Raw genomic sequence first — 13,818 nt, forward strand, 5'->3', positions numbered from 1 at the left:
AAAAAAAAAAAGAAGGCCGTTCTCCTTCCAGACCCAAGGGCTCTGCAATATATGGGCGTGTGAGAGAAGCAGCATGATGCAGGTGGCAGAGAAGTTGGACTTAATAATTCAAGTATTCTGTGTACACAGGTCCTAAGCCATCTGGAGTGAGGGGACCATAACCCTCGCTCCTGAAATCCAGTCCTGAGGCTCACATACCTGCATCCTCCAAAGAGCCACACCCCCAAGACTCAAGCATCCTTTGTCCAACGCTGCAGCCATGCTGTGCCTGGGGCACTGAGGCTGGAGACTCTGCCCTGGGTCCCTACCTTGGGGTCTGCCTTCCCATCCACGTCCCACGAGAGTGTGGGCCTGGAGGCTCAGAACCTATAAGAAATCCTTCATCTCAGCAAGATGCCATTGTCAACTCTCCTGAGAAGGATCAGCTGAAAAATGAAATCAAAATGGGTTCTAGAGAAGCAAGTGAGATGAGAGGTGGGGAAGACTGGAGAAAAGGCCAAGGGAAGAGGAAGCAGGAGTCGGGGAGAAAATGTCATGGAGGTTTAGGGAGAATGAAACAGTTACAAAGAACATGGACTTTGGAGTCAGACCATCACAAGTTCCGCTAGATGGAACCTCAGTCTCCTCATCAATAAAATGAGGGCACACTTAGCTCAAGGATTGGCATCTAGGAGACGTTCAGTCAATAGCAGCTGTTGTTTGGTGTCAAAAGGAGCACTGGAAAGAGAGCCCAGGCTCGTGCTCACTCAGACACCAATTTGCTCACAATGTCTCCCAAGAGAGGCTTGGCCAGACGGCCTCTCCTCGCAGCCCCCTCCAGCAGAAAGCTTCATGGTTCTGAGCGGGTAAAGTTGGAGAAACAGATGGCGCCAAGAGGCAGGCAGGTCGAGTCTGGAAATGTGCGCCCAACCTGTCCTCCGGGGGAGGGCTCCACCCAGCGCCGAGTCTTTTGCCCCCTAACGTGACCTTAGAAACCACAAGGATGACATACACCACAGATGTGAGTGGGTTTGGGAGTGTTTGGGTTGTTCTCTGGCCTCCACTTCTTAAGATTACTATCTAGGGACTTCCACGGTGAGCCAGTGTTAGGACCCCGCGCTGCCACTACAGGGAGTGTGGGTTCAGTCCCCGGTCAGGGAACTAAAATCTCATGTGCCATGCGGCATGGCCAAAAAATGCAAATAAAACAGTTTGAAAGGTCAATAGTCACTCTTTATTTGCTCTCATAACGAAAATAGATTTTTTTTAATGCCCCAAATATACAAATATCAGTGATGCACACACATTCCAGAAAAGCTGAGGTCTGAGCTGCTACAGGGTCAGAGAGCAGATGGCCTGGCCTCAGGGGCACACACCAGGAGCTGGCAGGAAGCTGGCCATTGGCCCAGTTCCACAGGGGTCCCATTTCCACAGGGGAGAGCCAGGGGTCTTGGCATGAGGTACTGAGGGGGGACCGTGGTAGACAGCTTTCCGGGGCCCCCTGTGGGGTGTCTCCATTGCAGCAAGCCCATGGGAAAGGCCTCTTGACCACGGGGAGGCTGGCTGGGTGCTTCGAAGATATTCCAATGGCCTCAAAGTACCCCATGGACTTACCACCAGTCACCAGGAGGAAGGTCCCTGGCCACATCCTTCTCAGAGATGCCTACTCTGGAGTGACTGGTCACAGGTGGGGGACAAATTTTCACCAGAGACCCTGGCTCCATCCCCTCTTATCTGGCCGCCTAAGAAGGATTCAAGGCCAGAAAAATGCCTCAGTTAAAGAGAAAAACAACAACAAAAAAAAACCTGTCCATCATACATAAAATACATATTATTAGCTGGAGATGGACGCGTGCAGGCCAGGGGCCTCCCAGAGATGGCGTCTGGGCAGAGGGTGCCCTCAGTCCCAGCCTCAACCTCGTCAGGGCTAGGAAGTGACTTCTCTGAGTCACCCACTGCCACTCCTTCCGTTCTGGAAGCACGGAGGCTGAAAGGCAGGGCCCGGGGCCGAGGGAGCCTTCTTTGAGAGGGTCTGCGGGGCCTCTGGGAGTGGCTCAGCGCCCTCTGGCCCGGGGCGGGGCGACCGTGCCTGAGCCTCGAGCAGTCAGAAGAGGCACGAGCCCCGCAGGCCGCGGGCCTGGCGCAGCTCGGCCGACAGCGAGCGGCTCAGGTGCTGGGTGGTGGAGCGGACGCTCTCGGCAGCCTCGACCGCCCGGCTCAGGGCCTTGTTGAGCTCCTCCAGGTCCTTCAGGTCCAGCTGGATGGAGTGCCGGGGTCCCCGGGCCGGCCGGGAGCAGGCTGCTGGGGGCCACTCGGCGGCTGCTCGGACTTGGGGGGCTGAGGTAGGTGCTGGTGGCGCGTAGTACCTGCGGGGAGAGATGGGTGAGTTCCCTGACCGCGGGGACGCCTTGGGGCGCCTCAGGCCCGGCTTGGTCCTTGGCCCCTACATTCTGAGTCTCGGCTTCTTCACCTCCAAAATGGGAAAAATATCCCCTGCCAAGGGATGTGTTGGAGGGATGAAGTCAGAACAGTGCTCGAAAGCGGCCAGTGCCACCTACCCATTCATTGAACAAACACGTACTGACCTTATACTAAGTACTAAGTGCTGCGGCCTGCGGTTACCACGGTGAATGAACAACCCTGCCTGCTGCCTTCAGGGAGCTTCTAGTCTGGAAGCCTGGTCTCGGGGAGACCAGGACCACCGCAGGTTCTGGAGCAAGCCTCCTTCACCAGAGAGGTAATGCGTGGAGTCCTATTTGTCGGGTGTGGAGTGACAGAGAAGCGTGACAATAATACTTAGGATTCTGCAGGAGTGTGATGGTCTGGCTCCTCTCACCCAGAGCAGGAGGTGGAAGTGCATCCTTCCCAGCCCAGTCCTGTGGGAACGTGGGGTGTTGTTTAAAAGTCCTGGGGGAAATGGGCAGAGGAGCTGTGAGATGAAGCACAGATTTCCCCAAGAAGTGACTCCTGCATTCATCCAAAGATGCCCAAGTTTAGGGTTCAAGGAAACTAGTGCTGGGCAAGAAACGCTGGCACCTGTGACGTGGAATACAGTGTGTAGAGGGGGACAAAGTGAAAGATGGAGCCTACATGGAGCAGGAATGGGTTTAGGAAGACTTGGCTGGAGACATTCGCTGGTGTGTTGCTTGGCATGCGGGAAACTCCAGTCTTACTCCTGATCCTTCGCTTTCTAATTTGCATTATTGCACAGTGTGACAAAAGGGCTATGCTAGGATCTGAACAGATGTCTCTCCAAACAAGATAAACAGATGGCCAACAAGCACGTGAAAAGATGCTCAGTATCATTAGCCATCAGGGAAATGCAAATCAAAACTATGAGATGCTACTTCACACACTCCCCACCCACTGGGTTGGCTAAAAACAAAGACAGATAGCAGTGAGTTTTGTGAGAGGATGTGAGAGACTGGAGCCCTCATACACTGCTGGTGGGAACGTGAAACGGTGCCGCTAGTTTGGAAGGCAGTTTGACTGTTGCTCAAACAGTTAAACACAGTGCCTAGCCCTGGGCTGGAATCTTCATCCTTGGTACCCACAGGCCAGGCTCTGAGATAAGTGCTTTACTAGCACTATCTCATTTATTTCGTAGGTACTTTTATGCTTATTTTACAGATGAGTGAAGTGACGCTCAGAGAAGCTAAGGGATGCAGAAGGCTGCCCCAAATCCTGGTCATTCCTCTTGGCCACCCGCATAACCATGAACAAGCTACTTCACTTTCAAGGGCTCCATTTCCCCCAGAAAAAGCCACACTTAGCTACCTCCCAGGGTAGAGCCAATAGGAAAACTCAGGTAAAAAGCTCTGTTATGTCTGGTGCCCTATAAATAACAGCTACTGAGGATTCTCCCAGAATCAGGGGGCTGGGGCAGTACTCGATTTAAACCCACAGCTAATTAGCTCCCGGTAGATCTTGATACATATCATCTGAACTGAATGAATGAATGAGCTTCTTGAACCCCAGGTCTCTCCTTTAGGGACAGACGAGCTGGTGTAACTACAGGATTCCCACACACCCCTGCCTTCTGATAATTTGATGACCAGACTGACCTGAAAGTTACCCCGAATTCCCCATAGGGCAGATGCTACAGAACATAACAAACAATAACCAGAAAACCCCACTAAACTGAAAAATTTGCTAGAAACTAGAAAGCCGGACTAGAAAGCCTCTGGTTCAGAGGCTATAAGGTGGCTGGCCAGCAGGTGGCAGCACAGGCCCACTCAGCTTTCTAAGGCTTTCCCGGCTGCAACCACCGAGCATATTCAGTCCTGCTTGACTGGCCGGTGGAGAAATGTAGCGTCATCAGTCCCAATTTCAGGAGTATTAGCAGCACTATGGTTACTGGCCGCCCTGACCCACTTATTTTACAGTGAAGGAAACTGGTATAGAACTAGCTGACAACAGTCTGCAGAAGACGACAAACCTCCTAATTCCAGGGTCGGGGCTTTTATCCTCTGCACAATCCTGTCTTGTTGAAAGCACCTTCCCTCATTGTTCTTCTTACTGGCAACAACATTGAACAGTAGCAGTATCCACGGCGATGACACAGCTGCCATTTATTCAGCAAAGAGCATGTGCCAACATGCACTACAAACCCCACAAACATCTCTTGCCACCTGCCTCATCTAATCCTCATACAAACTGTATGTGACTGAGACTCTGATCCCGTTTAACAGAGAGGGAAACTGAGGCTCAGAGAGGAAGTAGCTTTACCAAGGCCACAGCAATAATAAATGGCAGACAGGATTCCAGGGCAGCTCTGATTCTAAAACCTAAGCCTTTTTCACCTCGACTCCTGTGTCTTTTGTCTTAACTGATGTTACATCCAAATGTAACATGCAAACAGGAATTGCTCATCCTACCATGGACCAGAATGGTGTGCCTCTGAACTGTCAAGACCACTGGGAACAAGGAAAGTCTGAGAAACTGTCTCAGCCAGGAGGAGTCTGGGAGATGTGACAACTAAATGTATGTGGTACCTTGGGGCGGGGGATCCTGGAACAGAAAAACGACTTCAGGAAAAAACTAAAGAAGCCTAAATAAACTGTGGATTATATTTAATAACCATGTATTAATAATGGTTCACCAACTGCATATGGTGACTGCAGCCATGAAATTAAAAGACACTTACTCCCTGGAAGGAAAGTTATGACCAACCTAGATAGAATATTGAAAAGCAGAGACATTACTTTGCTAACAAAGGTCTGTCTAGTCAAGGCTATGGTTTTTCCAGTGGTCATGTATGGATGTGAGAGTTGGACTGTGAAGAAAGCTGAGTGCCAAAGAATTGATGTGTTTGAACTGTGGTGTTGGAGAAGACTCTTAAGAGTCCCTTGACTGCAAGGAGATCCAACCAGTCCATTCTGAAGGAGATCAGCCCTGGGATTTCTTTGGAAGGAATGATGCTAAAGCTGAAACTCCAGTACTTTGGCCACCTCATGCGAAGAGTTGACTCACTGGAAAAGACTCTGATGCTGGGAGGGATTGGGGGCAGGAGGAGAAGGGGACAACAGAGGATGAGATGGTTGGAGGGCATCACTGACTCGATGGATGTGAGTCTGAGTGAACTCCAGGAGTCGGTGATGGACAGGGAGGCTTGGCGTGCTGCGATTCATGGGGTAGCAGAGAGTCGGACACGACTGAGCGACTGAACTGAACTGCACATGGACTGTATCAAGGTGTGTGTGTGTTAGTTGCCAAGTTGTATCCGACTCTTTGCAACCCCATGGACTGTAGCCCACCAGGCTCCTCTGTCCATGGAATTTTCCAGGCAAGAATACCGGAGAGGGTTGCCATTTCCTTCTCCAGGGGATGTTTCTGACCCGGGCATTGACCCAAGTGTCTTGCATATCTTGCACTGGCAGCAGATTCTTTACCACTGGGCTACCTGGGAAGGCTACCATATCAAGGTAAGATGTTAGTATTAGAGGAAACGGCGTTTGCGGTGTATATGGGAACTCTCCATCTTATCTGTTCCTTTTCTCTATAAATCTAAAACTGTTCTAAAAATAAAGTCTATTTTTTTTTTAAGTGAGGGCATTAGTTGCTTGCTAAGAAGACCCACAAGGAAATGGGAGATGATTACAGTTCTAAGTCCCCATGAGGGCAAGGCCCTCTGCCAGGCTCCTTCACTGTTGGATCCCCAGGGTCAAGCAGTCTCCCTGGTACCCAGGGAGCATTCAAGGTTTGTTGAGTGACTATACAAGTGTTGGGGAGAAACCCAGGAGTACTCAGTGCTGAGTTCTCAGCTACCCAGCTCAGGGCTGGATGCTATTAAGCGATTCAAACAGGCAAGGAGGGCTGGAAGGGAAGGTTCTTACACAGTGGCTAATGGATAAGGCAGGACGGGAACCGAGGAGATGTAGGCAAAGGCAGGAGGGGCTGGTGCCGAGGGCGCGGCAGCCAGATACCACAGTCCAGGAGGCGGCCGGGGCGGCGACCCTGCTCGCTTGCTCCTCTGCTTGGGGCTGGACGTTGAAGGTGCATTTCTTCTGGTGGCGGCCTTTTCTGGAGCTGTCAGGGAGGGACAGCAGAGACACAGTCTCACAACCCGAGAAGATCTGGCAGAGAACAGAGGGCTCCCCAGCCCCGCCAACCCCGCTGGAGCTAGACAGGGGGCCGGCCACGCAGGGAGTGCCCCGCTTTGGGAAGCCAGCTCTCATGCAGTTTGCTCCACCCCAGATTGGGCGAGCTGCCACCCTGGGTAAACCCCCTCCCAGGGCCCCAAACCCAAATCCAGGGGAGCAGGTGGGGAAGAGATGGAGCATCAATCCTACCAGAGGTGGCTGAGTCTGGGCCATCCCCCTCAGAGGGGGACCCAACTTGACTACACATGGGACATCGCAAGGTCTCACTGCGAGACGGTCCCAGGGGGTCCCTGGTGACAGCATCACCTGGAAGAGGAGGCAGGGAGGTCAGGAGAGGGTGATGTCTGAGTCACCAGGCCCCCCCACAGGCCTCCTGCAGCACTGAGCTCCTCTCAGGGACCACTGCAGAGGAGACAAGCTGCCTCCATTGGGCGACAATACTGATGGTTACCATGACAGTGAGAGGCATCTCATGAGCCAGGCCCTCTGCTCAGGGTCTTCATGCACTAACTGATCGAATCCAACGAGCCACTGGACTAGCTATTATTATCACTTTCCCATTTTACAGATGGAGAAACTGAGGCTCCAATAGGTTGAATAATTTGCTGTCTCAGAGCTAGGAAGCAGCGGTCCTCTGTCTGATCTCAAGCCTGGCTCTCCTGTCTGCAGCCCCTGTATCTATGGCCATTCTCCACAGTGACACAGGCCCATTCTCTAGGAGGGACTGGGCCACAAAGGCCCCCCGGGCACCAGGCGGGTCAGTGGAAGTCTAAGTGAGCAGGAGTGTGGGCACTCTGGCTGTCTTCCAGTGCAAATCCTCAGCACCACGTCTGGGGGAATTCCAGGGTCCACCTATCTCTCCTCAGGCCTCAGCTCAGCATCACTCCCTCTGGGAAGCCCTCCCACCCCCTGGGCTGAGTTATGGGCTCTCCAGCCCCACCTGTGCTCTCCCATCCCCATTCTGACTCTTCAGTTCTGTCTGCTTAGCTGAGTTTGTCAGGGGCAAGGCCCAGAGCCCAGTATAAGAAGATGCTGAAGAATGAATGAGTGAGTAGGCCTGCTGGGACTCTAGCAAAGGCACAGAAATATAGTGGTGAAGAGCCAGGGCTTTAGAGTCACAAAGACCTGGGTTTAAACAACAATGTTGTTGGCAAGCATGACAGTGAGAGGCATCTCATGAACCAGGCCCTCTGCTCAGCATCTTCATTTATTAACTGATTGAATCCAACAAGCCACTGAACTAGCTGGCTCCACCACTTGTGAGCTGTGTGTGCTTCGGCAAGTCACTTGTCCTCTCTGAGCCTCAGTTTCTGCACTCAGGGGAATGGTAGTAAAATGGACAAAACCTACTTCATAGGGTTGTGAGGATAATGCTTGTAAAAGCCTTATCTTGTTGCTAAGTAAGGGCTTAATAAATGACAGTGCTATAATTATCATCATCATTGCTTGAAAGAGCCTCAGAGACCATCTCCAGACCTTTCATTATAGATGTGGAGCCCAAGGCTCAGAGAAGTTAAGGAACTTGTCTGATGTCACACAGCATGTCAGGGGCAGAACCGGGACTAGAACCTGGTGTCCATGCTCTCAGGCCACTGCTCTTCCCCTCTTGGGTTTGGGGGAGAGGGTGGGGAGGGCAGAAGGTAGACAGAGGGGAGACAAGATAATCATCGCTGCCAGCCTGCCTGCTGCTCACACCCCTCCCCGTATCAGGAACTTCTGGAATCATGTTCATGGTTTCTCCACGTCAAGGTGAAGGAGAGTGGCTTTAGGCAAAGCACCTGGAGAGATAGGTGTGGGGGCAGGGCACTCTGGGAAAGCTGAGAAGTCCAGAAAAGTCCTGCTCCCATCTGCACCTTGACCCACCACTGGGCTCAGGGCAGTCTATGTCCGGCCCAACTGCACCCCTGCCTCCCAGCCAAGGGCAAGAAGCTGCAGCCTTACGGCCCTGGCCGCTTCTCCAGGTGCCACCCCCTACCTGGATCCTCTGTCCTAGGGGGTCGGCAGTGGGGACAGGAGACCGGGACACTGCTTCTTGGGACAGTCTTGGGGGTCAGAACATAGTACTCCTGGCCTGGGGAAGAAAGCAGAACAGTATCAGCTATGCATGGATGCAGAACTGGAGATGATTTAGAATACAAATCTCTCTCCTCTCCCTCCAGATGGTTTACTAGTCTCCCTCTCAGTCTTCTTCTCATGTGCACACAACGTGTGCATAAATATGTAGATACATAAGTGTGCATGTATGTGTACACATATAGATAAAACACATTTATCTGTCCGTTTATTGTAAGCTCTTTCCAGACTCCTGTTTCACTGCAGATCCTATTGGAACCAACTGCCTAGTTCTTGACATATGGAAAAAAATCAACAAACCCAGGCTCAGTCAGGACTGGAAAGCAGGCAGAAAGACAGGATAAGCAATGACAGAGCATGATGGTTCTCCCCAGACCCCAACTTGCTGGCTAGGATTAGAATGGCCTGGGCACGGAGTCAGTGGTGTTTTCTCTGTGCTCCAAGTGGCTGGGAAATGGGGAGAGTCATACTGTGGGTTTCACAGGCTTGTTGGGAGGACTGAGTGAGGCTGACTCCGTGTATTCTGCCCGGCACTCAGCACATGTCAGGTCCTTAAGGTTATCAAAAACTGGAACAGATTCTTGGGTCTGCACTCAGCTCCACTGTTCCCTGCCTTATCCATCCCTGAGTCTCACTAAGACCTTTGGGATGATGCCTGATTGATTGTTTTTTTCTCTGTCCTCTGCCATGCAGGGTCTCCACTTTGTACTCCGTGTGTGTTGCACTGGGGCGCCTGGACACGCTGTTGTTTTCACTTCTAAGCCTCAGTGTCTGTTTGCTCCGTTGGGAGATGTGTATCTCATTTCCTGCCTTGTGTGCACTGCTTAGCCTTCTGGATCTGAGGTTAACTGCCCTCCTTCCCAGTGATATATGGGTGAGAGCCAAGTCTGTAATTTGCTTACTGTAATTTGCATGCTTACTATAATTGCTTATTTGTTACTCTCTTCTCTGCTGTGCTCAGATTCATGAAAGTAGGAACCGTATCCGTATTTAATATTTGACCTGTGGGCATGCTCTGTCATGTCCGACTCTTTGTGACCCTAGGGACTGTAGCCCCTCAGCCTCCTCTGTCCATAGGATTTTTCAGGCAAGAACACTGGAATGGATTGCTATTTCCTACTCCAGGGGAATAGGTCCCATCACTTCATGGCAAATAGATGGGGAAACAGTGACAGACTATTTTGGGGGGGCTCCAAAATCACTGCAGATATGAAATTAAAAGATGCTTGCTCCTTGGAAGGAAAGTTATGACCAACTTAGACAGCATATTAAAAAGCAGAGACATTACTTTGCTAAAAAAGATCCATTTAGTCAAAGCTGTGGTTTTTCCACTGGTCATGTATGGATGTAAGAGTTTATAAAGAAAGCTAAGCGCTGAAGAATTGATGCTTTTGAACTGTTGTGTTGGAAGACTCTTGAGAGTCCCTTGGACAGCAAGGAGATCCAACCAGTCCATCCTAAAGGAAATCAGTCCTGAATATTCATTGGAAGGACTGATGCTGAAGCTGAAACTCCAACACTTTGGCCGTCTGATGTGAAGAACTGACTCATTTGAAAAGATCCTGATGCTGGGAAAGATTGAAGGCAGGAGAAGGGGACAACAGAGGATGAGATGGTTGGATGGCATCACAGACTCCATGGACATGAGTTTGAGTAAGCTCTGGAAGTTGGTGATGGACAGGGAAGCCTGGTGTGCTGCAGTCCATGGGGTCACAGAGTCGGACACGACTGAGTGACTGAACTGAACTCCAGGGGATCTTCCCAACCCAGGGATCAAACCCACATCTCCCATGTCTCCTGAATTGGCAGGCAGATTCTTGACCACTGAGCCACCTGGGAAGCTAGGTTATATCTAATGTAATGCACTTTGAATCCTACTATGTGTCACCACAAGCTATCTGCTGGGTGCACCCTGGGGAATCACAACCTTAATGGAAGGCCAGGAGGAAGGGATTCTGTCCAGGGCCTGCAAGCAGCAAGCTCTTCCTAACCCGCTTCATGACCGACCAGCTGAGTGGACTTTCTCCGAACCCAGCACAGGCCCCGACAAAGCGGAGGTCTCAGAAACTGTTTGCTGAGTGAATCAATGGACAAACACACCCAGATTCACAGAGACAATGCTCCCTGATGTTTTTCTATCACAGAACTCATAGAAAATGACAAGATTTCAGTGGCCCACTGGCTAAATGGAAGCGACCACCTGGGGACTGCGCACCTCCAGCGCCCCCTCCTGGCTCACCTGTGTATTGGCCTCGGAAGGTGACCCTGTCGGGTCGTCCGGTGGTGCTCTCTCCTTTTGTTCCATCCCGAGCGATCTGCGGACTGTTCTCCGTGGTCCTGCCCCTCTCAGAGAACAACCTGGGGGAGGCTGGCTCAGATTCGGAACCTGGGGTGGAAAGAGGGCCATCAGAGGGGGAGGGGATGGGGGACACGTAGCTAAGGGATTGGGCAGATCACGAGTCCAGGCTCTGGGATTTTAAGCCTACAGCCCCCCCTTCCCCCAGCCCCTTAGTAATCACAGCCGACACACCTGGACCCCTGGACTTGGCATGCTCCCTGTCACGCACCCCTGCAGCAGCCCCAGGAGTGGACACTGTGATCCCTGCGCTGTTAGCTGGCCCCTGAGCTGCGCAGGGCAGGCGCACAGGCTGGCAAGGCCACACAGCTGGGAGGGCGTGATGGGGCTGCTGACTTTAGAGCCTTGCTCCTCCAGGCAAGTCCCCTGTGCTTTCGGGCCTTGGCGCCCTGATCTGCAGAAGGTGGATGATTCGACCCACCCGGCAGTGAAGACGAAGCAAGATGACACATACGCTCCAAGCCCTTGGAGAAACGGCAGCACAGAGCCAGTGCGTGGCACGCCGTGGCTGCCACCAGAAGCGCGTGGCATTTCGGACCACTATGACTGCCTGACAAAGACGCCCCGAAACCTTCTCTGGGTTTCCTCCAGGGCGGCTGCTGTGGCCCCTGACTCCTGAGCCAACATGCCCAGACTGTGGACTCCAAAAATCAGTCCTAGCAGGTGGTCACTTACTCAGGGACAGTCGAGGCGCCTCCCGAGGCACCGAGGAGGACCTGGCTCGCCGTCTTCCCGTGGGAACAGCTTGCTCTGCACCCCCGGGCTCACCAGACGACCTCTCCGTGGATTTGCTAGCAAAAGAGAGAGCGATGATGTCACTGGATGCGGTTTTATGCAGCCTTTAAAGATGATCAGTGAGAAGGCCAACCCAGAGAAATGCTTATAACATAAGGAAAGAGGAGAACATGAAAGTCAAAAGCAAAGACTCTGGAGTCAGACCCACAGAAGATGGCTCTGAGCCTCTCTGACCCTCAGCTTCCTCATCTGTCAAATGGGGATATAGGTGCAATTACTTCAAAGTGTAGTTGAAAGAAGTGATGAGAGAGTGTCCTTTGAAAACCTTAACCTAGGAACACTCAGAAGTTAGAGATGATTTTATAAGTCATCATAGGTGAACAACTGCGGAGTGAGTGGGTGAGAGGGTGAGTGTCCTGCAAACGTTCTAGCTCTTCACTTGGGTATGAGTTCGGGGACATTCACTGTATCATGCTTTATTAGTAAAACATGTGTTCAGTCTATTTTATGCATCAAATATGACATGGTAAAAAAAAAATCTAAGCGTGAATGAATGAGTAAGTGAGAGAGGGGGATGACTGTGCCCAAGTCCACATCAGGGGACAGCCAGAGACCAGCTAACTCTGCCTTCTGCAGCTCCCACCAAGGCACAGGAGCAGGAACGTGGGGGTGACCTACCTGCCGTAATGGGAGCTCCAAGCAGCTGAGGAATCTCCTGACCGCTCCCGGGCCCGGGTGGGGTGGGCGCAGCCGGACGCTGAGCGCGTGGGGCAGCGCTGGGGGTGCTGGTGGAGGCTGTCCTCCAGCCTCAGACGGAGCCGGGAGACCTCATCCTGCAGGTCCCGGATGGCCTGGCTGGGGTGGGGGTGGAGACGGGAACAAAGGACAGGTGCACAGTGAACAGGCAGCAGCCGCTCCCTGGGCGCCGGGTCTCTGTCCCTTTCCAGCAAACACAGTCTAACTCTGCTGTCAGTGGATCTTGAACTCCCTTGAGTGTCCGCTTTCCTCTCTGCATATCTAAACACCTCTCTGAGTTCACGTCCCTGCACATTTGGTGAGCAAAGCTGAAACTTTCTTTGAGGTTTATCTAACCTAGCATGCAGGGCCTCTGAGTAGCTATTCTGAAATGCCAGTGACAAATTTTCAAGATTGAGATGAGGATGCAGAGTAGAGAGAGTCACTCAGTTGTGTCCGGCTCTTTGCAACCCGTTGGACTGCAGCACGCCAGGCTTCCCTGTCCTTTACCATCTCGGAGCTTGCTCAAACTCCTATCCATTGAGTCAGTGATGCCATCCAACCATCTCATCCTCTGAGGAGTAAAGAGGGCATTGGCTAAAGCTGCACTTTAAAATTTCAATTCTGGGACTTCCCTGGCAATCCAGTGGTTAAGATTCCACACTCCCAATGCAGGGGGCAGAGGTTCAGCCCCAGGGCAGGGACCTAAGATCCCACAGGCCACACAGTGCGGCCTGAGCAAAACAAAACTTTCAGTTTGGATCTGCCTCAGGCCCTGAACTGCCCTCACCTTCCTCTACGTCTGTCTCTAGAGACCCTGACTTTCTCTCCAGGCCTGCTTCCTTCCCGCCCTTGCTTAGCTCATCCCCTACAGGGTTCCCCTAAACCTTTCCTAAATTGCTCAAGCCCAGCATTCTGCTCCAGGCAGAAAATGCTTGTCTGTCTGTCTCCCGACGCAGATGGTGAGTGCCTGGCGGCCAAGCAGACCTCCCCATCTCACAACGCCTTAGAGCCTCACACCTCATAGATGCTCAGGGACTGTCACTGATCTGGCCTCCAGACTCCAAGAGGGAGCAGAGGAAAGATGTGTGTGTGGAGAGGGGACAAGGAGACATATGGTGTTACCCATCACCAACTGGATGTGAGCAGACTGTCATCTCAGGGAAGCCCCCAAACACAGCCCAACCTGTGATTGGTAAGGAAACTCATGAGCCCCCAGCATCTCAGGAGTAAATCTTATTTGTGTTTCTCCTTGATCGGTCCCTGAATCTCTAGGGTCTTGTTCTGAGGGCATCACTGGCATTGAGGCAGCCAATCCCACCCAGACACCTCTGCACA

The 13,818-nt window shown here is 52.1% G+C and overlaps 1 protein-coding gene across 3 annotated transcripts in view; it reads right to left on the reverse strand.

Annotated features, from left to right (window-relative positions):
- Nucleotides 1-1,194: 1,194 nt before the first annotated feature.
- AKNA (AT-hook transcription factor) overlaps nucleotides 1,195-13,818 on the reverse strand; it is a 58,187-nt gene continuing 45,563 nt past the window's right edge. For all 3 annotated transcript variants that reach the window (XM_040241642.1, XM_040241637.1, XM_040241634.1), the window contains exons 16-22: nucleotides 12,424-12,600; nucleotides 11,686-11,801; nucleotides 10,894-11,040; nucleotides 8,557-8,652; nucleotides 6,771-6,887; nucleotides 6,315-6,507; nucleotides 1,195-2,345 (exon numbers count right to left, since the gene is read on the reverse strand). In XM_040241642.1, the coding sequence (XP_040097576.1) occupies nucleotides 2,084-2,345; nucleotides 6,315-6,507; nucleotides 6,771-6,887; nucleotides 8,557-8,652; nucleotides 10,894-11,040; nucleotides 11,686-11,801; nucleotides 12,424-12,600 (1,108 nt within the window). In that variant the 3' untranslated portion in view covers nucleotides 1,195-2,083. The remainder of the gene's footprint in view (nucleotides 2,346-6,314; nucleotides 6,508-6,770; nucleotides 6,888-8,556; nucleotides 8,653-10,893; nucleotides 11,041-11,685; nucleotides 11,802-12,423; nucleotides 12,601-13,818) is intronic.

The sequence above is a fragment of the Oryx dammah genome, unplaced genomic scaffold, assembly GCF_014754425.2.
Source record: "Oryx dammah isolate SB20612 unplaced genomic scaffold, SCBI_Odam_1.1 HiC_scaffold_1, whole genome shotgun sequence".
NCBI classification, from domain to species: Eukaryota; Metazoa; Chordata; class Mammalia; order Artiodactyla; family Bovidae; genus Oryx; species Oryx dammah.